Source organism: Antechinus flavipes, chromosome 3, assembly GCF_016432865.1.
Source record: "Antechinus flavipes isolate AdamAnt ecotype Samford, QLD, Australia chromosome 3, AdamAnt_v2, whole genome shotgun sequence".
NCBI lineage: Eukaryota > Metazoa > Chordata > Mammalia > Dasyuromorphia > Dasyuridae > Antechinus > Antechinus flavipes.
The window spans coordinates 414814559-414840761 of NC_067400.1; the positions used below are offsets into that span (position 1 = coordinate 414814559).

Genomic DNA, 26203 nt, shown 5'->3' on the forward strand with positions numbered 1-26203 from the left:
TGTGATAACTAATTTCCTGCCTTTTAGACAGTTACAGCCCACATTACTCTTAGCTGCCAAAGGGCATCTCAGAATATGCTTTCCTTTTCTACTTTAGTGATACCACCGTTGTTCTGAAAACCCGTTCTATTTCAATCTACTACCAAATTGTGTTGAATCTTTCTTCTAAAATGTCTCTGAGATCCCTATTCCTTTCCAGTTCCTAGATTACCACTGATCTCCCTGCCTTTAGACTTACTTTTCATTTATTGTACATGCTGCTATCAAATAGTATTTAAGACATCCTTTCCATTCACACTCTTAAAAAAAAACTTTTAGAAAATAGTTCCCATTGTCTTTCTGAAGGAAGCCCACATATCTTTGCTTGGCATCTCAAGGTCTTTTACTATCTAACTTCATACTGACTCCAGATCTTTTTGCACAAGTTTCCAATATAATAAACCTTTTGATTCTGCCAAAACTAGTAGCAATTTTTCCTGAACACTTTCAACTTAGGCAACTTTTAGTATTTCCTCTTTACTGTTCTCCTTGTCTTGACTTCCCTTCTTTCTTCTCTCAGCCTATCCATATCCTGCTAGGTTAGGATTCAGTTGAAGTTTTTTCTGAATGACAGAATTAAAAGCGTTTATATTCAATGCTTATTTCTATAATGGAGCCAGAGATAAGAAAATTGTCAAGAAGTTCATCTTATCTCTGGAGAGACAACACATGTAAGGGGGTTCAGTGGATGTTGTCAACTTGTGGGTGGCCAAAATCAAATAGAGCAGGCTAGGAACAGGAGAATCAGGATACAAACAGAAGTTTAATTAATTTCCAAGTGAGAAAAATAGCTTACAAGCAAACCCTGCCCCTAATGGGAGGGACCCAAGACAGCGTGGGGAGATCTCAGTGACTTTTAACTATGGCTGTGCAGTGAGCTATACTCCTGACATTGAGAGGTAACAATAACAATATCACAGGTTTGATTCATAGTAGGACTTCATGTTTGTCCACCATGTGATGTTTTTGGGAAACAATTTTGCTGGGATTGAGATCATCCAGAAGGTGAGGATCATCTAAAGCACAAGGATCATTATGCCAAGTTCAGGGCACAACCTGCTTGTTTGCTGGGCTTTTGCTCTGGATAATCGGTTGTCTTCAAATATCTTGACATTTCTCCCTTTTGGCCAAAGGGAGGCCAAAGAACCTCTACCATTATGGCCAGTAAGGAAGAGGCAGATATATTTAGGGATTAGTTCCTTAAAGGGACCTACTGGGGAAATGTGTCCCAGGTATCACTGCTAGCCATTGTTTACTTGAAAGCAGAAAGGGAGGAGGGTGAGAATGTTGAAGGAGAAACAGGGTGTCTCCAAATATCTTGACAGTGTCAAAGCCTAGGGGTTCTCTAGGGTTCATAGTGTTACCCTATGACATAGTTAACACTATGTCCTCATAGTGTTAGGACAGATGTTCAAGCTCACTGATCTTTCTTTTTACCAAAAGGATTGTAGTTGGTGACCATCTGTTTTTCCTTAAATATTGTAAGTAACCCCATTACTGTCTGAGATAGGGAGAGCCAGGATGATTGGAGGTGCTTGAGCCAAAGACTGTTGGAAAAAGGGAATTGAGACTGAGGAAACTTGGGCTTCTTATCACAGTGGGAAAGTAGTGGGAGGAAGAGTTGGGCATTGACAAGAACATAGGGTGGAGAAAGGGAAACCAGTGTGATCTGTGTAAAAAAGGATGAAAAGTAAGGATGGACTCCTTAACAGCTTATACCACTGGGTTAGGTGATTAATCATTAGAGCACTGAACTTCCTAGTCAGGAAGATTTGAGTTCATATCCTGACTCAGATATTTACTAGCTGTGTGACCATGGACAAGTCATTTACTTCTCTTTTGTCCTTAATTTCTTCATCTGTAAAATGGGGAAAATAAAAATACCTTCCAGGATGCTTTTGAGGATGAAATGAGATTATACTTGTAAAGTATGTATTTAGCATAGTATGTGGTACATAGTAAGCACTATAAAATTTTAAAGTAATAATAAAAGCTATTATTATTTCTAGTCTTTGCTGACTCCTTCCTTATCTCTCATTGTTTTCTCCTTTTTCTGTAATCTTATAACATTGTATACTTTTGAAATTTAATCACACATTGCCTAACATTGTTATTCGCTGTTTATATATCTTTTATATATACCTCAGCACAAAGAATAATAAATATTGTACCCATAGTACAAGTTCATTCAAAAATTGAGTGAATGGAGAATTAGGCGGTAGAAGTGGGTAATGTGAACTCTGAGACATGCCAATTGTAGTTGAAATTCAAAGTTGTATGTTTGCTAAAAGACAGAGTGAAAAAGTAGGCTCTGTCCCATATCCATCTTATAGTTGGGGATTACAAATAAAGCTCAGGATTGCCTAATTAGGACTCTAAATTTAGTTGACCATGATTATCACAAAAACTTCTAGGCAGTTTCTTCCTGTAATCCCTGTCTTGATAGCCAAAAATTATTCTGCCTGCAGATTATGATCCCTAGAACTAGCATTAGGATACTTTGCCTTCGAAACAGGATGATTGGACAAATAAACATCTATTTATATAAGTTTTTAACTTAGGCTGTTGCTGTTTTGATTTCTAAAATTAACTTTAAAAGAATTTTTGCTCTGTAACTTTGATATCACTATAGGAGTTAATTCATTCATCCCTGGGACTTGCCTTGTTGCCCTAGTTGTGGATTAGAGGGATGCATAAATGAAATCTAGCCTTGACCCTCTATGTTTTATAAGTCCCAGCCATCTTATCAGGATACCAGCTTGGGCATCTTGCCAACTGTCCTTTACTGTAGTTATTTCATCACAAATCCCCATCCCCTTTCTACGTCTTCTTCAAATCAATGTTACCACAGTGCCTGGAAAGAATATGATAACCTACTGTCTTAATGACTTTACAAAGAATTCCAATAGATTTCTTAGACTAAAACACCTTTTCCTGGGGAAACATTCCCTGTTCCTTCATACCCCATCTATGTCTGTTTTCTCTCTCTCAGGTACCTACCCATTTCTTCCCTCCCTTTCCATTGTTGTCAGCCTTTCTTGCTCCCTTATACTCTTAGATTTTGTCAAGCTAGAGTTGATGCTTCCTGATAATGAACTTCTAGATGTCACCTCAGTGTCTTTATACAGTCTGTTTCCCCCTCCCCCACACGCATAAAATGCTTTTTCTCTCTCCTCTCTGCCTTTTTGAAGTATGTTCCCTTATGTTAGGCTCATGACTCCATTGCAGTTTCCTCCAAGAGGCCTTTCCTGATATTCTCCATTTGCTAGTACCACCTCATCAATGGGTATTTTTTTTTCTTGTGTATATACAGCATTATATTTATTTGTGAAAATGTATCACTAAGCTTTTTGGGGGCAGGAATTATATTATTTTTATCTTTGTATTTCTAATACCTAGTATATTTCCTAGTGTCTAATGCCTATTTGATTTGTCTCAAAGTAATAAAATTCTGATCTATCTTGATCAGTGATTTTCAGTCTTTTTGGAGGTGTATTGCACTTTCATTTTTTTGTCTTTGTGTAGGGACAAATTCTTTACCATCAGTATTCTTTATAAAGCACTTAAAAATTAAAGTAAATAAAAAATCATTCTTTGAAGGAAGAGAATGCATGAAAACGAGATTAGGAATCACTCAACTAATGTAGTGGGTTTCTGACATGCAAAATTGGGTGGTTAATGAGAAGAATATTAACTTGAGGCACTGTTTTTTTAGTTGTTTTTACAATTTAGAAAGTATCCTTGGAGTTGTAGTTTACAATATATTTGGCCTTTTGAATTCATGTAAAGTGTGATGAATCTAAGAAGTTGTCATAGTAGTTATTTGAAAGGGTGATATCCAGTTAAGATTTTTAGAAGTGTTTCATTCTGCTTGTTAATTATAACTTTAAAAAGTATTTAAACTTTTTAATAAATACCTTTTAACTGTTAAAATGACATTTTACTAGTGACTACTTTTAATATTCAGGCCATGTATTAAGTTATAAAGAAATTTGAGTTCATTGTAAATAAACTACTGTAACAATGGAATGAACTAGTTATAACCCCTAAAATAAGTATAGAACTCGGCAAATGTTTTTATTTAAATTCTTACCATGTACATTTTTTCTTCTTCAGAAGTTGCTTGAATCTAACAGTAAAAAAAGGAATTTAGCCCTTAAAGTCATTTGAGCAAATTCCATGGCTGTTCTCCCAGTTAGTGAGTTTTCATAGCATTTGCAGCAAGCTAATTGCTTTTGCTAATAAATAATCTAAAATCGATGCTGACAGCAGTTAATTGGCACAGAGACTTTATTCTGTAAAGCACTTGGCTAACGACCTTCTTTAAATTAATAGCATTAAGTGCTATGAGGAAATAAATCTGAGGAATTGCCTGTCATTTGCTTGTCATGTCTAATAACTTCCAATAATGATGGCTGATAGATTTTTGCACATTCCATTATTGAAGTTGGTGCATGTAATTATTCTTCTCATTATATGTAAACAATTAGTAATATTTGGTGGTTCTTTCCAATAAAGCTGTAAAGTACAAGTAGCACATTAGAGGTTAGAAAGTATTATAAAATCTAAATTTTATTTCCTTTGAACATAGGAAGTCTTTCAGTACTGTCTAGATATATTGTGTGATATATTTTTAGTTTTCACTGAACTTTGCACCTTAACAGATTTTAAATTAGACTTTTGAAAATATCATTTGTAAGCAGTTAAAATTTTAAAATGATAACCTATGGAAATTTGTGTTCACAGCTTGAGGAAGTCATGGAAAAAGAAACTTACAAGACTGCTAAATTAATTCTTGAAAGGTTTGATCCAGAATCAAGGAAGGCAAAGGTAGGAATCTGATAGCAATAGTCATTTATTATAAAATATAGTGAGTGTATAGCAGAATACTTACAACTTTCTGTAATTAACAGGAGCTTGAGCCACCATCTTTAGGAACAGCTGCAACAACTTCAAGGCCTGGACAAGGTAAATAACTTTGTAGAAAGTGCTGGTACTATTGGAAAGATCCATATTTATATAATTGAGTTCAAAAGTGTGATGGAGAAGTGTGAACATCTATGTGGAATGTTTTTGTGTTTTTACATTTGTTTGGGAGTACAGTTTAGGCTGAATGGTTGTTGTATGTGATGTTGATAGGTCTTTATGTGAATGGTTTAACAAATAAGGTTCCTTCTGGAATATTAATGCCTGTTGAGATGAAATCTGGAATTGATTTTAACTTCTTGAAATTTGAGTCATCTTGCTTGAGATTTAGTATAAGTTGTTTTGTTTTTAGACATTTGGTAGTTTGATTATAGCAGAAGTCTTTGAATCTTTATATTGACTCATTTTCCTGTAGAGCGTATCTTTGCGTTGCAATTGTGTTTTTTCTTCTTTATGAGTTTAGGAATTGGACGAACTCATAAATAAAACAAAATCGAAGCAGCAGTTCTTAAAATTGTTTAAAACTTTCTTTAGATGGCCTAGAACAAGAAAAACTATTCATCTTAGAAAAACCCTGTCATCTTAGAACTAAGTAAATTTGAAAATTTATGATCTGGTGAGGTATATTTTACTTGACTGAGCATTTAAAAGAACACCATTTGATATTTGAAGAGGATGTGATTCTGTTCCCCTCCCTCAATCCCTGGTACTATACAACCTGGAGGTTTTTGTTTTCAATTTTCTCTTTTTTAAGGTGTTATTCCATGACCTTCTAATCATGCTTGCTCATGTTTGTGCATGATTCTTTAAAAAAGAAAAAAAAAAAGCTTTCATAAGTACTGAGAAATATCATAAGTATTGTTTTACATATTAATATTTTTTTTCTGTATTAGAGATATTCATTTGGAGTTGGAAAGAATCTTTCGGCATTTTCTAATCTTTGTTTTATTAATGCTGCCACTAAGGCACTGAAGGGTTAAATGACTTGGCACACATTGCATGGAAAACTCAAGCCTCGATTCCAAACTCAGCATTTTCTCCTCTCCTGCGCTTCTAGTTTTCTTTCATAAAACTGAAAATTCATAATTCAGCAGAAATCCACATTCAGTGAATTTACATAATTGTAATTTGCCTCTTTAAAATAAATGAATTTTTGTTGTTGCTTCTATAAAGTTCCAGGAATTTTTACAATATTTTCTGCATAAACTTTTCTCAGAGATTCTTAGTAAATATCTCTATTGTATTTTTCTGAAATTTAATTTGAAAAGCAGCCTTTTTCCTATGTAAATTTCTGATAAATGTTTAAAGGATGATTTCTCTCTTATGAGAGTCTCACAGTCAAATTTCCATATAGTTTGTTAACACAATGCATAACCCCATTGAAATTGCATTCTGGGCAGTTGCACTAGCAAGCATTTTAAAAGTAATTATAAAATATTTTTAAAATGAAAGGATGTGTAATGTCCTTGCCTGTAATATAAGGGCAGTTGCTTACCTTTAATGAAGAGAATCCAAAATGACTTTGCCCCATGTATTCGTATCCTATTATTTGTATAAAAACTTAACAGTAGTATCCTAACTTTTTTTCTGGTCATTTATACTTGTGTCTGCCACTTTTAATATTTTCCCATAATTCCTAGAAAAGTTGGAGAGGCAAATAAATAGAATGTTAAATAGAACATTGTGTCTTTCATTGGAAAGAATCAAATTAAATCTTTACATTTTTGACATGTAAAAACAGGTCACAAACTTAGAAAAATATTTGTTAAATTTATTTATGGATTTGGAGGGATTGGATTATGGAGGGAACAAAGATATTGTTCCCTCAGACAAAATCCTTTACTCACATCTGCTGTTGCTGTTAATAATAAGACCTTGTCATTATCATTCTGTTGTTTCTTAAAATAGGAAAAATAAATTGCAATGAAGTAATCCAATATTGGCCGCAATGTAAGAATTAGTTCTGGGAACTGATATTTTGATCCCCTTTCCTTGTACCTGAAATCTGTGATTTATATGTCTACTTTTTCAGACTCCTTGCACCTTAATTTTCACTTTAGCTGAAGTCAGGGCAAGTCAGGGAGAGGGGAAAGTGGAAGCAGTAATAAATATGGGGTCACTTGCATTCTGCTTTAGGAGAGGAATTTATATAAATGTAAACCCTCTTTTGTTATGTGCCTATGGTGGTAGTTTTAATGATTGCACTTGGACAGTATTTCAGAGAGTGATCAGAATTCCAGCTACACATAGACAAATTTAACTAGTTTGTTCAAGCTGAGCAACTCAGGTTGCTGTAGCAATTGAAAACCCTGTTTCATTTCCATATAGTCCTTTAAACTTGAAGGGATTTGAAGTTTTATGTAATAAAATTTATAACAAACTTCAAGGAATAGCTCTTATTCTATTCTAGATATCTATTCTAGATAAAAACATGGATGTTTCATTTTAAGGCACAGAAGAACTCTGAATTTATGATTTCTGAAAGATTAGTCTTACTTTGAGCCATACATGTGATTTTTATCTTGCTGCTACACATTTCTTCATTTTTTCCTTGTTTAATTTTTAAAAAATCAACACACTTTTGGTCTCATTTGCTGACATAACTATTCTTAATAGTTTAACAATATTTATATAATATGCCCAAGATATTTTAAGTCTCTTTCCCAGTATACTTTTTGAAAACTGAATAAATAAATGTGTGTTCTAATTTCAGAGTAACTAGTCTTGTTCTCTGTTTTTGTTTTGGCTTAACTCTTAGACTTGAGACATATATTCTTATTCTTTAAGTATTCATATTCCTGGGCACAGCTGCTGTGTAATTATGAAATAAATAATTTTTTAAAAAATTTTTTATTTTTTATTTTTTATTTTTATTTAATAATTACTTTATATTGACAGAATCCTTGTCAGGGTAATTTTTTTACAACATTATCTCTTGCACTCATTTCTGTTCCGATTTTTCCCCTCCCTCCCTCCACCCCCTCCCCTAGATGGCAAGCAGTCCTTTATATGTTGGATATGTTGCAGTATATCCTAGATACAATATATGTTTGCAGAACTGAACAGTTCTCTTGTTGCACAGGGAGAATTGGATTCAGAAGGTATAAATAACCCGGGAAGAAAAACAAAAATGCAGATAGTTCACATTCGTTTCCCAGTGTTCTTTCTTTGGGTGTAGCTGCTTCTGTCCGTCATTTATCAATTGAAACTCAGGTCTCTTTGTCAAAGAAATCCACTTCCATCAAAATATGTCCTCATACAATATCGTTGTCGAAGTGTATAATGATCTGGTTCTGCTCATTTCACTTAGCATCAGTTCATGTAAGTCTCGCCAGTCCTCTCTGTATTCATCCTGCTGGTCATTTCTTACAGAACAATAATATTCCATAACATTCATATACCACAATTTACCCAGCCATTCTCCAATTGATGGGCATCCATTCATTTTCCAGTTTCTAGCCACTACAAATAGGGCTGCTACAAACATTTTGGCACATACAGGTCCCTTTCCCTTCTTTAGTATTTCTTTGGGATATAAGCCCAATAGAAACACTGCTGGGTCAAAGGGTATGCACAATTTGATAACTTTTTGGGCATAATTCCAGATTGCTCTCCAGAATGGTTGGATTCGTTCACAACTCCACCAACAATGCATCAGTGTCCCAGTTTTCCCGCATCCCCTCCAACATTCATCATTATTTTTTCCTGTCATCTTAGCCAATCTGACAGGTGTGTAGTGGTATCTCAGAGTTGTCTTAATTTGCATTTCTCTGATCAATAATGATTTGGAACACTCTTTCATATGAGTGGTAATAGTTTCAATTTCATCCTCTGAAAATTGTCTGTTCATATCCTTTGACCATTTATCAATTGGAGAATGGCTTGATTTCTTATAAATTTGAGTCAGTTCTCTATATATTTTGGAGATGAGGCCTTTATCAGAACCTTTAACTGTGAAGATGTTTTCCCAGTTTGTTGCTTCCCTTCTAATCTTGTTTGCATTAGTTTTGTTTGTACAAAGGCTTATTAATTTGAAGTAATCAAAATTTTCTATTTTGTGATCAGTAATGGTCTCTAGTTCATCTTTGGTCACAAATTTCTTTCTCCTCCACAAGTCTAAGAGATAAACTATCCTGTGTTCCTCTAATTTATTTATAATCTCGTTCTTTATGCCTAAGTCATGGACCCATTTTGATCTTATCTTGGTATATGGTGTTGTGTGGGTCCATGCCTAATTTCTGCCATACTAATTTCCAATTATCCCAGCAGTTTTTATCAAATAATGAATTCTTATCCCAGAAGTTAGGGTCTTTGGGTTTGTCAAACACTAGATTGCTATAGTTGACTATTCTGTCTTGTGAACCTAACCTTTTCCACTGATCCACTAGTCTATTTCTTAGCCAATACCAAATGGTTTTGGTGACTGCTGCTTTATAATATAATTTTAGATCAGGTACAGCTAGGCCACCTTCATTTGACTTTTTTTTTCATTAATTCCCTTGAGATTCTCGACTTTTTATTGTTCCATATGAATTTTGTTGTTATTTTTTCTAGATCATTAAAATATTTTCTTGGAAGTCTGATTGGTATAGCACTAAATAAATAGATTAGTTTAGGGAGTATTGTCATCTTTATTATGTTCGCTTGGCCGATCCAAGAGCACTTAATATTTTTCCAATTATTTAAGTCTGACTTTATTTGTGTGGAGACTTTTTTATAATTTTGCTCATATAATTCCTGACTTTCCTTTGGTAGATAGATTCCCAAATATTTTATGGTATCAACAGTTATTCTGAATGGAATTTCTCTTTGTATCTCTTGCTATTGGGTTATGTTGGTGATGTATAAAAATGCTGAGGATTTATGGGGATTTATTTTGTAGCCAGCTACTTTGCTAAAATTATGAATTATTTCTAATAGCTTTTTAGTAGAATCTCTGGGGTTCTCTAGGTATACCATGAAATAAATAATTTCAAAGGAGCTATCAGACCTATCAATGGGCTCTTTAGCAGTCTTATCTTGGGAGGGTGGAGAAGCAATATAGTATAACTATAATAGCAACTAACATTTATACAATGTTTTGCAAAGCGCTTCTCATTTGGTCTCAGAAATAAATTCTAGGAAGTTAGTGCTATTAGTATAATGTCTATTTTAAAGGTGATAAAACTGAGGCTGAGAGAAGTTATAAAATATTTTTAAAATAAGAGAAGGGATTTAGGATTACATGACTGGTATGCCTGCAGTAGGATTTGAATTCAGGTCTTTTTTGACTCATTATTGATACTACTATTATGGAAAATGTCCAGAGTTTTCAAAACTGTATGTCTCAGTCTGCACCCTGATTTTATTCAGGGTGTTTTTTTTTTTTTTTGTGTGTGTGTGTTTTTTGTTTTGAGGTACTAGGGGTTAAATGACTTGTGTAGAGGTCACAAATGAAATGTTAGTATCTGAGATAGGATTTGAATTCATGTCCCCCTGACTTCAGGACCAGAACTCTATCCACTGTGCCATCTTAACTGCCCCCTTATTAAATAGCATTGTATTCGTGACAGTTCTTAAGTCTTTAAAAAGTTGTTTCTCTTTACTATAGTGTTAGTATAAAGTGTTTGCTTCACTCTGCATCAATCCTTTTTTTAGTTTTTTTTTTTAACATAACAAGTATTTTAAAAGATGAATCTCATCCTCCGATCCCCTTCCTCTCCCACTAAACAAATAAAAAAATTTAACAAACCTGAAAAACAAATCTCTAAATACATATCTATATAGTCTAGCAAAAGAAATCCCCATGTTAACCATATCCATAAATGTATGTCTCTACAGCCTCCTCAACAAGAAAGAATTTAGCTTAGCTACCCACACAGAAAAACCCAAGAATACCACTTGTCCAGATTATGATATGAATTGCGTAATCAGTAGAACTTGTCTATTAGTGCAAATATATTATTCAGACACTATAATTATACCTAGATAATTTAACTGAACCTAGAGTCATATAGGAAGAAGAGAATGAGTGGATTGAACTTGGTAAGTCACAGAGTGCTTTCAAAGATTCTAAGATTCTCTCTTAAACAAAATCTCATCTATTTTTATCTCTGATATACCCCTGATGATACTTTATGACTACAATCATTGAAAACTCCAGCCTTGAAAAATTAAAGTTGTAATGCCCAAAGAGCAATGCTGTTATATGTAGGTTGTACATCAATGGCTTATTATAAATATGCAATTGAATTTAAAAATTGTATACCAGAAGTAATGATGCTGTTCTAGTGGGAATTTCCTTTTAGTCGTTGCAGGTTCAACGTGAAAGAATTCACAAACCCAAAATATTAGTGGCAAAAAAGGGAAGTTTATTGGCACTGAGAAGAGGGTCTCTTCACGGGAGGCAGGAGTCTTGGCAGGCAGCTATGCCAGGAGAGAGAGGTTCCTTGACAAGGCACAATCCTGCTTTGGACATTCTACAAAAATAAGGAGTTTAGAATTTTCCATTATAGAAATCTGAGGCTACAGCTCCCAGTTGAAAAGAAAGCCAGTGCCCCCAGGTCTAGATACTTGGGGTTTCAAGCCACTCAGTGTTAGACCCAGATTTCCCAATTGAATGAAAATCACTTTGAAGACTTCCTGAATTTGGAATTTCCTGAAAAGGGGCCAGCCTCCCAAAAGATCAATGTGTGTGGAGGGGTGATTTGCCCAAGATTTCCAATTGAATGATGCCACTTAACTTGTCTGGGGAGATATGCTTCCCAGGAGAGCCTGAGACTCAGAATCTCCCTTCTTTACAGATCAAAGGGGACACAGCTTCCAGAATGATTATTTTACAGATTAAAGGGGACACAATTTTCAGAGTTCACCCCCATCAGTAGCATGGGCATTATTTTCTAAGAGGAGTATGGCTAGAAAAAGAGGTGGGCCAGACATGTAGTAAGAAAAGATAACTTTTATTTAGAGAGTGGGAGGAGGTATGCATGATAAGCAAAAGAAAAAGAACAAATGAGGAAGGTAAGACAACTAGGTTTACAATGGTACAGAAAGGGAAGAGTATTTTAAGGAAGACATATCATAAAGTTGGTGGTATTGAATAATGCAGAAAAATTAGAATTGGGACTGAGGAAAAGTGACTTTAAAAAACAATTTTAGCTGAGTTGTGGTGTTAGAAACAAGATTGTCAAGAGTTAAGATTAGGACAGTGCCTGGGATATAGTAGATACTTAATGCTTGTTGATTGATTATTCATGGTGTTGATGAGGTTTATGTTTTGGGGTTCCCTTCTGTCAGGGAACCAAATGAAAAGGTCTAGATTTAGGGAATGAAAATGAGAGTAAGGTTCCTGGTGGTCAGGGAATTAAATGATGAGTTCTAGTGGCAGGTTCGGGGTTCAGGGAACCAAAAGGAGAAGTTTGGCTCCTCTACACCCCTTTGGATTTGACACAAAGGTAGGGAGTTTTGGGGAACCCTCTTCTGGCAGTGCAGAGATTCTCTGTAAAGGAATTTACGAACCCCAAAACCTAGATTGATATAAGAGGTTTATTATAGGCATTGGGAAGTAAAGTTTCTAGTAGAGAAATCCTGACAGAGAGGCATAGAGAAAAATCCTGATAGGCATAAAATCTCATTAGGGAAATAGGTGAGGATAAAGAGAGGGTAGCGCTGGAAGAGAATATCATCTCAGTGGCAGAGGTTTCCTTAGCATAGCATGGCATAACATAGCATAGCATGTTAGGGCCTCTGCAAAGAAGTGAGTTTTTATAAGGAAGTCTTTGGCTACATTCCAAGGCCTGCTCCCCCTCCCTGTGAACCTGAGGGGTGGAGTTGGAATTGAATAGAAAATCTTTCTAGGGTTGGTATCTCTTGCTCCAAACTCAACCAGGCCCACCTAGGTTACAGAATGAAGCTGTTTGTCCTCGGGCAGAATCCCCACAGTGGCAGAATTCAAGAATTTGTCCTTCAAGGAGTTTTAGAGTTTCTGGGTCCCTTCAGTGTTATTAAAGGAAATTGCAATAATGATTTTTTTGGGGTGTGTATATAAGGAAATTTGAGCATATTTGTGGGAAACAGTGAAAAGAAGAGATTGAATTGTGGAAATGGGAGGATGGTTATTTGAGCAAGGATCCTAAGGAGGGAAAAGAGAGTGAAATTAAGAAAAGGAATTATCCTTGGTGAAGAAAAGGAATATTTCTTCCTCTTGAGTCAAGAATGAAGCTTGGGAATAGGTAAGGAGATGATAATTTTGAGGTGGGCAAGATTGAGAGAAAGGACATTGAGAGAGTTCAAATTGTTCAGCAATTTTCTAATATATTCATCATGTAATGTTTCTTATGGTTTCCTGTATTTTAATACTCCTTTATATTGTAAACATCTGGAGCTGAGAGATTATTTGTCAAAACAGTATATATCACAATTGACCTGTGTATTCTAGGTACTTAAATGCTTGATTATTGAGTTAAGGGGGACTAGGATGAAATTGGGGAATTAAGGGGATGGGAAAAGGTTGCAAACAGCCAAATGTGAGTAACATAGTAAGGAATTAATGAGAAATAAAGCAATTACCTAGTTTACTGAGTGCATTATTTTGTAATGGGCTTGAACTGACCATTGATTGATTAACTCACAATTGATAGTAACATTGATTAGCCCTTGAATGGAATACTTTCCTTTCTCTGCCTTTTAGAAATCCCCTCACTGAAATCCTTCCTGATCTTCCCCAGTTTTCTGTCCCTAAACTATCTTTTATTTTTTCTATGCATCTTCTTTTATGTTCTTTGTATCCTCAAGCAGGCAGCAGAGAAGCAGTTAGGTGATGTTGATAGACTTGGACCTGAAGTCAGGAAGATCTGAGGTTAGATCCAGTTTCAGACACTTCTAGAAGAAATAACTTTATCTCCAGAGGTCTGCCTCTTTCTCAGCCTTAAAATGGGAAAAATAATGGCCCCAACTTCTCAGGATTTTTGTAAGGATCAAGTGAAATAATATTTATAAAGTGCTTCATAGGCACTTAATAAAGCCTGTTTCTTTCCTTTCTGCCTTGTAATACATTGTTTGGCTTTTAGTAAGGTCCTTATAAATGCTTGTTGTGATATATTAAATCCCTTCATAACATAACCCCTATGTATCTTTCTAGCTTTAATTCACTTAGTTCCTTAAGTCTATAGTCCAGCCAAATATACTTCTTAATATTCCTCACTTGTAATGTCTTATGCTGACCCCCTGCCTTACCACTGTCTTGTAGGAAAATAGGCATAAAGTGTTTCACTAAGAAAAACTTATTGTATGAAGTCTTTTTCCATTCCTCTAAGCTGCTTGTGCCTTGCCCTTCTCCCTCCCATACTTATCTCTCCTGAGTTTACAAGTGCTTGACACATATAGCCATTTATTTTTTTTCTCCCCTCCTCATTGAGGAAACAAAACAAAACCAAAAAAATCCCAAACTCTTGTTACAAATATACATAGTCCAGCAAAATAATTTTACCAAAATTTACCAAAATTTATTTACCTCAGTCTGTACCCTTACCTAGTTTATCATTTTTTGTTGTTGGTATGGAGCATTCTTCAACTTCAGTCTTGTGGAATCATGGTTGGTTGATTGAATTATATAAAAAGGACCTGAAAGTTAAAAACTTTAAAGACTTTGTCACCCAAAAGCTAATTCTGTTCTAGGTAGTTTTGAGAGGCATAGTATTTAGAACAGAAGAAATATAGTTCTTTCCTACTTTGCCTTGTCAGCTTTCATTGGAATATTGTATTCCGTTCTGGTCATACTGTAGGGCAGGGATAGGAACTGCATCTGTGATTTCATCATTATTGAACTCTTGGATAAGGTAATTCCTTCTACCAATTCAGATTTATATCTTCTCTGCAACTCACAGTGTTGGGAGTTTACCTAGAACACTAACAGATCAGACCAATGTCACACTTTTGGTATGCAGCAGAGGCAGAACTTTTAAGGTTTTCAGTTTTTCTGACTTAATGTGTCATGTGGACTTATCCTTCAGGTTGGATAGGAAATTTGCTAATAGGAATATGTTTAGAAAGAGCAGACTAGAGAATGTATCATATGAGGATCATTTGAAGGAACTGCTGGCCTATTTAACCTGATGAAAGAAGGAGGAGGAGAATAAGTATTTGAAGGCATCCTATATGGAAAAGTATGGGGCTTGATATTCTTGTCTTCAAAGGGCAGAGATAAGAGCAATAGTTGAATATGTAAGGAAACGGATTTAAGTTTAATAAAAGGAAAAACTTTCCAATTCGTAGAGTTGTCCAGAACCGGTATAGGCTGCTTTAGGAGTCAGTGGATTTGCCTTCATAGATCTTTAAGGATAAACCATGGAACCTTGATTATAGTTTGTATTTGATGACAATTATACTACCACCGCCAATACCACTCTCACTACAATTACTATGGCTCATTAAAGTGTGCGATACTTTTATATACATTATCTCATTTGGTCCCCACAATAAGCCTTATTACAAATAGGTCTTATCCTAGTTTTACAGATAAGGAAAGTGAGGTTAAGGTTAAGTTAACACTTCCATGATTGTAGTAACATGAAAGTGACATCCATGATGTCAGAGATCTTTATATAAATACAAGTCCAGTACTCTTTCTGCTGTACCACCCTGCATCTAAGATTTTTTCTAATTCTTATATTTTATGATTATGTATTAAAAATTAGAAACTCCCCCTGTATGATTTTAGTAGATACAGCTTTTCAACATAGGTTGAAAGCAAGAGGATTAGGGCTTGTAGTTGGTCAGAAGATAATGTTAATTATATCTTTTCCCTTCTAGTATTCTGATTCATGGACACGTTACTATGTGTAGTTCTAGAATTGTTTGTTAGATGGTTTGGTTATATAATTTGAGTGCTAAAAAATCCTTGAAATATCTAGTTTTGTTTTTTTTTTTTTGTTGTTGTTGTTGTTGTTTTCTCTGAGGCAGTTGGGATTAAGACTTGCTCAGGGTCACACAGCTAGAAAGTGTAAAGTGTCTGAGACCAGATTTTTTTCTCAGGTACTTCTGATTTCAGGACTGGTGCTCTATTCATTGCACCATCTGGATGGCCAAATCTAGTTCATTTTTATATTTTAAGGTAGGATTGTGTCAGAACCATCTTGGTAAAGATCAGTAGACAAAGAAATGAATTCAATAATCTACCTTACTGAGTAGTGAGATCTCCTATGTGATTGACCATATTTAGAGAATTCTGTAGCAGAAAGGGACAAATACTGTCAATGCATCATGTTATCAAACTTAAGTAGAAACGGGACCACTAAAATTGTGTAAACCACTTATTAACATTGTGTTCTATTATTTTTTATTTATTTTGTTAAATATTTTTTCCCAGTTAAATTTTATTCTGGTTTGACTGGTATTCGGGATTGCCTGCAGGCAGTATTTTTTTTTTTTTTTTAACACTTTGATCCAAATTTCCTGCTTATTGCTTGTAACTATCGAAGGGACTCTTTGTGTTAGTCCCAGAAGTCTGAAGGTGACAGTCCTCAGCTTTGAGAAATTTCCAGAAATTTCTAAACAGAGCTCTTTGTCAAATGCATAGTAATCCTCGGCACCAGGATCCATTCTTACACTTGGATCCATTCTATAAAATAGATATAGGTCCTAATCTAATCTTGCCCTGGGAATTCAAGATGCCATGGCACCTCTTTAGAGTCACAAATTGCATGCCAGCATTTGGGGACCCCACAGTCCATCATTGCCAGTTGGCATTTGTATTAGACCGGAGGTCATGTTTTTCTTTTTAGTGCCAAATACTACTGCAAAAAATGGGAGGATAATTAAACATCCTTTGGGGTGTGACATTTTGGTGTGTCAGTCATTGTCAGCTTTTCCTATATTTATCCTAAATATCTTTTGCTTTAGCTCAAATTCATCTTCTCACATTATCTTCAGTGAAATGGAGACTATTGATTCATAACCCTCTGTGTTGGGGTGGGGAACCTTTTCTATTGAGGGCCACTGATCTACAAAGAAAAAAAATCAATTGACGGCCATATGCAAGTAAAAAGTAACATAATTTATAGTTTTTTTGTCTTAAAAGTATAAAATGTTCAGCTCACTTGCTTTTCAAATTAAAGGTAAGAAACACAAAATATTAACACAACAAATAAAATAAAATAAATTGTAAAGGTAGAGGGAGAAAGACATGTAAGGGAATGAAAAAAAAAAGAACAGAGTTAGAAAAGAAAGGAGTGGGCTTTGAAGGTCCAGGAGGTGAATATTTCTCTGGTAAATTACTTTTCCCATGGGTTGTAGATCCCTTTGCCCAGTTGGGTTGGGGAGGAGGGTATGATAGTACATGAGATTAAGGAGAGTGCCAACTTGATCTAGCATTGAATTGAAGATTCCCCACTTTTACAAGTAGCTTTTAATCTACTTATACATTTTAAAACCATTTTCAGCCCTCTTTTCTTTGAACAAAATAATTCCACTTACTATAACCCTTCCATATGCAGCCCAGAGCTGAAAATGGTGTTCAGCAAAATGTTTGAATTTAAAAAAAGAAAAACAGAAATAAGGTATGAAAAACCTGTACTTAGAAAACCTGGTTCATTAAATTACAGAAGGATTTGCTATAGGATTTTTCTAATAGCAAACTGTCCAGCACTTGTATATGTTCAGAGTTGTAAAAATTCACAACTTTTTAGAAACTTTTCAGATGCTTAAAAATCAGTATTCATATCTGTGGTAGGCTTATTAAAACAACCACAATCAAACCTACAAGTTTTCTTAGCTTCTTATCTCTAGATTTTCTATACATTTAACATAAAGCCATTCATTTATATCTTGTTTTTCTTTCCCCCTTAGAGCAGTCATCCTGTTTTGACCTATGTTTCATTCAAACTACTTAAATTTAAAATTCAAAACCAACCCAAATCAGACTCCCTTTGAATATCATTAGCATATATATATTTTGTTATAGCTCCATATCATTGATGAAAATGATAAATTTGCTCTTTGCCTAGAGTGAACTTTCTAGTTTAATATGTCATCTACCCTGACATAAACAAGTTGATTATTAATTTTTGGGAAAATATATATTTTAGGTACTAGATTGAAATAGGACTTTTGTTGATCACTAGGTTTTTTTAGATTAGGTAATGTGTAATTTTTCAAGCTATTAGTAAAAAATAATCATAGGTCAGATACAAAAGTGACATATTCAGAAATGATTAAGTTTAAAATACTGGAAATTTTGGTAATAATATACATTATAGTGTACTCAAAAATATTTTAGTATTAATTCCCATTTCTACCAATCCTTCTTGAAAATCTTGAAACTGCACACGTTCCTTTTCTCTCTCTCCTCCCCTTTTTCTTCCCCTATTCTCATTACTTTTGTCTTTCTTATATTGTCCAGTTCAGATTTTAGAACAAAGTCCAAGACTTAACTGTTTTATGAAATGCCAGACATCGTCTTTTTTGTTAAATAAAACTTATAGTCTTTACCTTTTAGTGAAGTGTGAGTGATGTTAAGAGAGTGATGTGGTTAGTCTCAGATACTGTAATATTCATTTAAAGGAAGATGTCTGAATACTTTTTGCTAAAAGATGAAAAAGATAACAGTCTGTCTTATCACAGTTTGAGAAGTGTTCTCAATTATTGGAAGTAAAAATACAATTCTCTGAATTTACACTTTGGCAAAAAAAATTGGGGCAAAAATAGATGTGGAGTTTTTGATACATTCTTTTAAGTAACATTTTACATTTCTAAATCCTCATGTGTCCATATTGATTTTGGAGCCCTTTATAAATAGCCTTATTTTCCAGAGCATTTAATGTGCTTCCTAACTGAGTAACAATGATTTCCTTGTGGCTAGGAAACAAACATTACTAGCTATTTCAGGACGTGTTCGAGATAATTAATCCAGATGGAATCTGAAATTTTCTACTTCAAATAAACATGGAAAGTTTCAAAATGTAAAGATGGTTCATTTCACTTGTTCAAATAGACTATGGTAGTAGTTTCCTATTGTCGGTCTCCTTTCCTCAGTCCTCCATTTAATCCTTAAATTCTATCTCATAAGGGCAACTAGGTGGTGCAGTGGATGGAGCACCAGCCCTGAAATCAGGAGAACCTGAGTTCAAATCTAGCTTCAAACACTTAACACTTCCTAGCTGTGTGACCCTGGGCAAGTCACTTAACCCAAATTGCCTCGGGAAAAAATTCTTCTCCAGCCCCCTTCCCCCAACAAATAGATACCTTAATCTGAAGAACTTCAGACAAGAATTAAGAGATACAATATTAATATATGACTAGAGTTGTAATTTATTGATGTAATTGGAAAGTAAACACCAACCAAACATTTTTTTCCTTAATGACAGGTTTCAAAATCTTGTTTTTTTTTAATCTTAATATTTCCTTTGGCATAACTATTCATATTCTAAAGTAATATTTTTTATGAGAAGTAGTACATGTTTCTACTAATTTTGTCCATTTCGGTTAAAATTTCAGTAATTTGAATTGTACTCATTTTAAATTTATGATGATTTAACATGTATTTGAGATTAGACAAATACTTGTCTGGAAACTAGACCATTGATAGAATAAAATGAATACAAATAGAAAATAAGTGAGGAATATTTTCTAAATGCTACAATGAATAGAAAAAAAATTTTAATTAAGTTTAGTACTTTTTTAGTTATCCAGTCAGTAAACATTTATTAACCACTTCCTAGATGCCAGGAACGACACTAAAGTGCTGAAGGTCCTGAGTAAGCAAATTAATTGTGTAAAGCTTATTGAAAATAGCAAACAGCCTTGGGCTTTAAGTTAAATACTCTTAAAGATGCTTGACTCTATTCAATTTCATTTAAGCAATATGCTTGTTATAATTATTGTTATGCCTAAAGAATGGGGATGGGAGGGGGAAGATGCAGGGAAGTAGAAGCCTATTGAATGTATCTGTTAATCTACTTTAAAATGAAACTTTCTTAGAAAAAATAACTCAAATTTGGAGTATTTTACTAATTTAGACTCCCTTTCCTCCATTATCACATTAATAAGAATTAAAACTCAATCAAGAAGCCATTAAGTGCTTACTATTTGCCAAGCATTCTGTTAAAAGAATCTTCATATAATAAGCTTATGCCCTGAATAACATACATAGTTGAGCAGATAGTTTCTTATGTTTATTGTGAAAAAAAATCAGTTATCAATTTGTGTTCTTTTCATAAATGTGATGAGAAAAGTAAGTTATCATATTGTAACATTAATACCTTCCTTGCCTTTTGAAATTTTTTCTAAAATAGATTCATAGATGCCTGTTGCATACTGTTGATCTCATAAATATCTTAATATTTACACTGTATGATTTAAATCACTGTTCAGAGTTTGTGGTATTGGTTAATTGGTGTCTTGTAATATGGTATTGGTCATTAAATTGAGCATATACCTGTTCCTGCTAGAAATCCGTCAGCGGACTACAGCTCAGAGAAATCTTTCTCCATCAACACCAGCAAGTCCGAACCAAGGATCACCTCTACAAGTTCCAGGATCTCCCGGTCCACAAAAGGATACTTCAGCTCCTGGTGGACCACCGGAAAGAGCTGTTGCTCCAGCCTTGCAATCAAATGTGCTACCAAGGCGTCTTGGATCCCCTGCTACTTCAATGCCTGGAATGGGTAAACAGAGCACTTAATGTTATTTACAGTTTATATTGTTTTCTCTGGTTACCAATAAAACAGGCCATTTTCAGACAGTATGGAAATGGCATTTCATTTGGAAATAGCAGAGCAGTTATCTGATTAAGCGGGAGTTCCATATTCAATTAGCCATAACTCTTTACAGCTGGCACCTTGTGATACTGAAACCTATTGCCTGAGCTCATTTAACTGTTATGGCTTCTTTGTTTAAATGGCAATAAAACTTTGCAGTATTCTGTAGTCACCAGTATAGTGTACCTTTTTATATTCCAAATTTCGGAAAGCTCCAGATTTATATAAATCAGACCTACAAGCCACACTTTCAGAATAAATTCACTTTTTTCTCCCCTGTAGCCTGAACAGATTTTTAAACATGAATTTTGACAATTTACTTAAGATTTAATTTCAGGAAGTATGCTCTTACATTGTGCACAGTACTCTGCCCTCTTTTTAAAATTAGAATTAGAAGTAATATTGGGAATATGAAAAGTTATTTTTCAGGATAGTGAAATCTTATTTTTTTTTCCCCTATCAATTAGTTGTGCTCAACTCTTTGTGACCCCATGTAGGGTTTTCTTGGCAAAGTTACTGGAGAGTTTTTTTTTTTTTTTTTTGGTTTTGTTTTGTTTTGTTTTTGTTTTGGTTTTTTTTTTTTTTTTTTTTTTTTTTTTTGCCATTTGCTTCTTTAGGTCATTTTATAGATGAGGAAACTGAGGGAAACAGTATTAAGTGACTTGCCCAAGATCATACAGTTAAGAGGTCAAATTTGAACTCAGATTCTCCTGATTCCAGGTCTGGCACTAGCTACTGTGCTATTTGCCTGCCCAGTGGAGAGACTAAGTTTTTTGTTGTTGTTTTCAGTAATAGATTGTCAATTAATGATTTTTTTTTTTTTTTTTTACAATTAGTGACTTCATTTGTATTTTTTTTTAAATTAAATTTGATGGCATATAGGGAATAATTCTATTAGAGACTCCAAACTCCAAAATATGTTGTATTTCAAATATACTGTTGAATAATGAATAAACTGTGGAAATCCATTGGTTTCCATTAGATTTTAATATTGATTATAGAATTTGACAATTTCATTTTAGAATTGTTTATTCTGACCAAATTCTTCTTTGATTATTCAAAGTTCTTCAAAGCCAACTATTATTTAGTTGCTTTTTTAGTATCTCCAAAGCCAAGTAATAGTTTGACTAAATAGCCTAATTATGATGAATAATAGCTGATTAGTGTCTTCTCTTATGGCTTTTGTGGCAATAATGTTTCCTTTCTTATCTCTAAAAAAGAGTAGATTCATATTTTGAAAAATTGAAAAAATATTGATTAAGGGATAAGTTTGGAAAGTCACCCAATTAAAGTTTTGTATGAATTGTACTTTTAAAGGTAATTTTCTAAAATATGTTTATACTTGACATATTGGAAACTCATTATGAGAAATATATTTTAAGCCTGAAGAAAAAGTTCAATGAAAAAAAATCTTATGTCAAATTACTTGCTTCAGACCATCATAAAATAAAATGTTAGTGTTAAGTTGTTTTGTGAGAGGATTTCTGCTTCAGCATGTAGTATACATATACATAGACATATAGGTTCTTTGCCAAAATAATATCAGATTTTTATTTCTAAACTTTGAAGTCATCATGATAAAACAATTTACATCTTGGATTCAGGTACATGAATGAGAAACTAATTTTAAGGTAGAAAAAATTTAATAAGTTAAATGTTTACATAATATGGTTTATATGATAATAAAGACATTATTTTAGGAATCATAAATTGAGTTTCGTGTGTATATATAAATATATCATCAGAGTTGTCAAAAAATGTTTTTGTAAAAGAAGCAATATTTGTTTCTAAATTTATGCAGTTTTAAAATATATGAATCTTTACAGGTAACAATGATTTCTAATAAAGTAGAAAAGATTAATAATTCTTTTTTTTCCATTAAATGTCTTTGGTAGAAGAGAATTAATTTAACATGTATTACCACAGAGCTTCCATATGTTTGAAAATTAATAACCAGCAGGTAGTTGAGAGTTTGCCAAGCTTTGCAAAAATGACCAGTCTTCCTACAATGATTGCTTTTGATGTTTATATTAATCACTGTTGTTCATAACAGCATGAGTATGAAGATGCCTGGTTTGAGAGTTATTAGTATGCAAGTAATTGAAGAAAATCTCATGAAACATAATGTTGTGTCTTGATTTCTTTGTGGGATTTTTAACTGTTTACACATAAAAATAACATAATCAAAAGGATTTCAGTAATCTTAAGTTTTTTCTTCAACAGCTTATTTGGTGTGTTTCCTGTTTCAACTCAAAAATCTTCCACCAATAGTGTCAACAATCTTCTCTTAGATGAGGAATAATGATACATTGTTTGTTTTTAGGTTTAATGATAATGTTTGAAGGAGTTTATTAACCTCAGGAAAAGGATATACTTTTTTGATAGTTACTTGGTTTATGATATTATAACTGTTCTAGAATTTAAACTTCATGCAAGGGTCTTTTTCTTGACAATGATAACACCTGTGTTTCTCTTATTTTTACAATTAGTCACATTTTTTTTTCTTTAGATATAATACTGTTACTTTAGCTAACCTAAAGTTAATTTTATTTAAGTTAAACTTGAGTTTAAATGATAAGCTCTCAAGGACTGTGTCTGATTAATTAGTTTATGTGGGACCTAACATAATATCATTTTATTAGTAGTCATTTGTAATGGCATTGTATTTTTGTTTTATTTGTAGTAAATTTTGGTTTCATAGTAGTTTTAATGAAATCATTATAGTGGAATTTTTAAGAATTGATTTTCATCTTTATAGTTTTAAAAAATTTTATAACTAAAAGCCCATTTAGAATAATTGCTATTGACATTTAATTTTTGGTATATTTTTGTTTTATTTGAGGCTTCCCAAAATATCCTAATAATAATCCTCCCACAAAATACTTGCCCCCAAACAATTAAGTAAAACTACTCAGTATTATGATTTTGACAAAATATTCCAAGTCAACTTCTTCCTTCATATTTTATCAATAGCAGCTTAATATCAGTGGCATTTTAAACTTTCCTTTTATTTTGTTACAGATTTAAATTAAGATAATTTTTTTTTTAACAGTTGAAACAAGCATTGTAACTTAACTGCTATACTTGGTTTGATAATTTTACTTAATTTTTTGGTAGGTCTTCATCCTCCTGGTCCACCTTTAGCAAGGCCTATTCTCCCTCGAGAAAGAGGTGCTCTGGATAGAGTTGTCGAGTATTTAGTTGGTGATGGTCCACAGAACAGGTAATATTTATTAGGACTACAAATGAATGAGGGTTTTAAAGATCATGGTCAGCTTTGTTTTTGCTGGATGCCAATTCTAGAATTCTGTCATTCCTATTTGGTGACTTTAGTACTAGTGTATCTTGTTCAGTATTTTACACTCCTATGGAAAGAGCATAGGTACAATTGTTTTTCCCTTTGAATTTGAATAATAATACATTTTAAACATGTTTTGGAAAAAAAATCAAAGCTAATTGAAGATTATGTGGATTGCTTTCAACTTGATTTTATGGTAAATTAGACAAATGGAATAACTTTTTAAAATTATTATAACTTTTTATTGACAGAGTCCATGCCTGGGTAATTTTTTTTACAACATTATCCTTTGCACTCACTTCTGTTCCGACGTTTCCCCTCTCTCCCTTCACCCCCTCCTCCAGATGTCAAGCTGTTCTATACAAGTTAAATATGTCACAGTGTATCCTAGATACAATATATGTGTGCAGAACCAAACAGTTCTCTTGTTGCACAGGAAGAATTGGATTCAGAAGGTAAAAATAACCTGGGAAGAAAGACAAAAATGCAAGCAGTTTACATTCATTTCCCAGTGTTCTTTCTTTGGATGTAACTGCTTCTGTCCATCCTTGATCAATTGAAACTGAGTTAGATCTCTTTGTCAAAGAAATCCACTTCCATCAGAATACATCCTTATACAGTATCGTTGTTGAGGTATATAATGATCTCTTGGTTCTGCTCATTTCACTTAATATCAGTTCATGTAAGTCTCGCCAATCCTCTCTGTATTCATCCTGCTGGCCATGTGGAATAACTTTTATTAAAACATTTAAAGATAGGAAAGTCCAATAGCACTCTTTTAGGATATGATTGATGACATTCCACAAAACTCCATCCTGGTTTTGATACTAATTGATATTTTTTGGCAGTCATTGGGGAAAGAACATATATGTTTTAAAAATTTAGGTGGCTCACACATTTGAATTATAGAATCAGAATTTAAATTGAATAAAATATGTTTGATAAATCATAATTATATTGTAGTATATGAATCCTTTCTCAGATATTAAATAGCTTTGTGACTATGTGAGTCAGTAAAATTCTTCTGTTTTCTCTTCTGTAAAATAGGCATAGGAATAGTGCCTACTTCTAAGTGAAACTTAAATAAATAAGGCATAGAAAGCATTGTACAAATATATAGCTCTCTAAAAATGCTGGCTGCTATTGTGATAGGTCAAATCTATGGAATTATATTCAGAGAAGAAAAAGAAATTATCTTTATAGTGCTCTTATCTTATATTTATATAGTTCTAAATAGTTTACAAATTGGGTTCTTTACCCAGCAAACTTATGAGATGGATCGTATGAGTTTTATTTCTCTCTTGTAGATGAGGAAACAGAAGCTTAGGACAACAAAAGTGACTTGATCCCATCATGCAGTTTATCATGGGAATATAAGTTTGAGCAGATTGAGCTTTGTGTACATAGGGCAGGACTGGCCAGCTTTCTACATGAAGGTCATGTGATAGGAGACTAGTCTAGTAAAGAACCACTCCCTCCCCTCTGCTCTCCTGGTCACCTGGTGCAATCTCATCTTTATACAGGTGGAGAATCTGAGTGCCCTAGAAGTAAAAGAGATGTCCAGGGGCTGAGACTAGAACCTGGCCCCTTGTAACTGAATTACTAATTTATCTCCCTCTCCTTGTCATGTTGCTTTTCCATGAGCAGTTGTATAGGTAGACGTAAAGAAAGACTGGCAATGTTTGGCATTAATTAATTTCTCATTAGGTAACTCTTTCTAATTTTGAGCTTTAGCTGCTTTAGAGACATGGAGCACTTTGAGATGGTTCAGAAAAAAGACAACAAAAGTGTTAAATTAAATGTCTGGAAGTAGGAATCATAAAAAAGCTTAAAAGTTACCATCTCGAAGGAGAAAGAGTGAAAGTGTGTATCCAAATATTATTTTATACTTGGGTAGTGCTTTGAAGTTTTCAAAGAACTTTCCCTGAAATAACTTTGTGAGGCAGGTACAATGTTACTGTGACTTTACAGAACAGAAGACTTGAGACAAAGGGGTTTTAAGGATGTGACCATGGTCACACAATTTGGTTCTTCTGATTCCAAGCTGAGAATTTTGCCCATTCACATTGACATCTAGAAATAGCATGTGAAGGATCTGAATGTCTAAACTAACACATTAAAAATTTATAGTGATGGTTGATGTCCATGTTCCTGGCATGCTGAGAATGGAACATGAGTAATTACAACAGTCATTAATACATTTAAATGA

The 26203-nt window shown here is 33.7% G+C and overlaps 1 protein-coding gene across 3 annotated transcripts in view; it reads left to right on the plus strand.

Moving 5' to 3' along the window:
* Window positions 1-26203, plus strand: part of LNPK (lunapark, ER junction formation factor) — a 90391-nt gene that overhangs the window by 51126 nt on the left and 13062 nt on the right. For all 3 annotated transcript variants that reach the window (XM_051986153.1, XM_051986154.1, XM_051986155.1), the window contains exons 7-10: window positions 4786-4869; window positions 4953-5007; window positions 20388-20603; window positions 23814-23919. In XM_051986153.1, the coding sequence (XP_051842113.1) occupies window positions 4786-4869; window positions 4953-5007; window positions 20388-20603; window positions 23814-23919 (461 nt within the window). The remainder of the gene's footprint in view (window positions 1-4785; window positions 4870-4952; window positions 5008-20387; window positions 20604-23813; window positions 23920-26203) is intronic.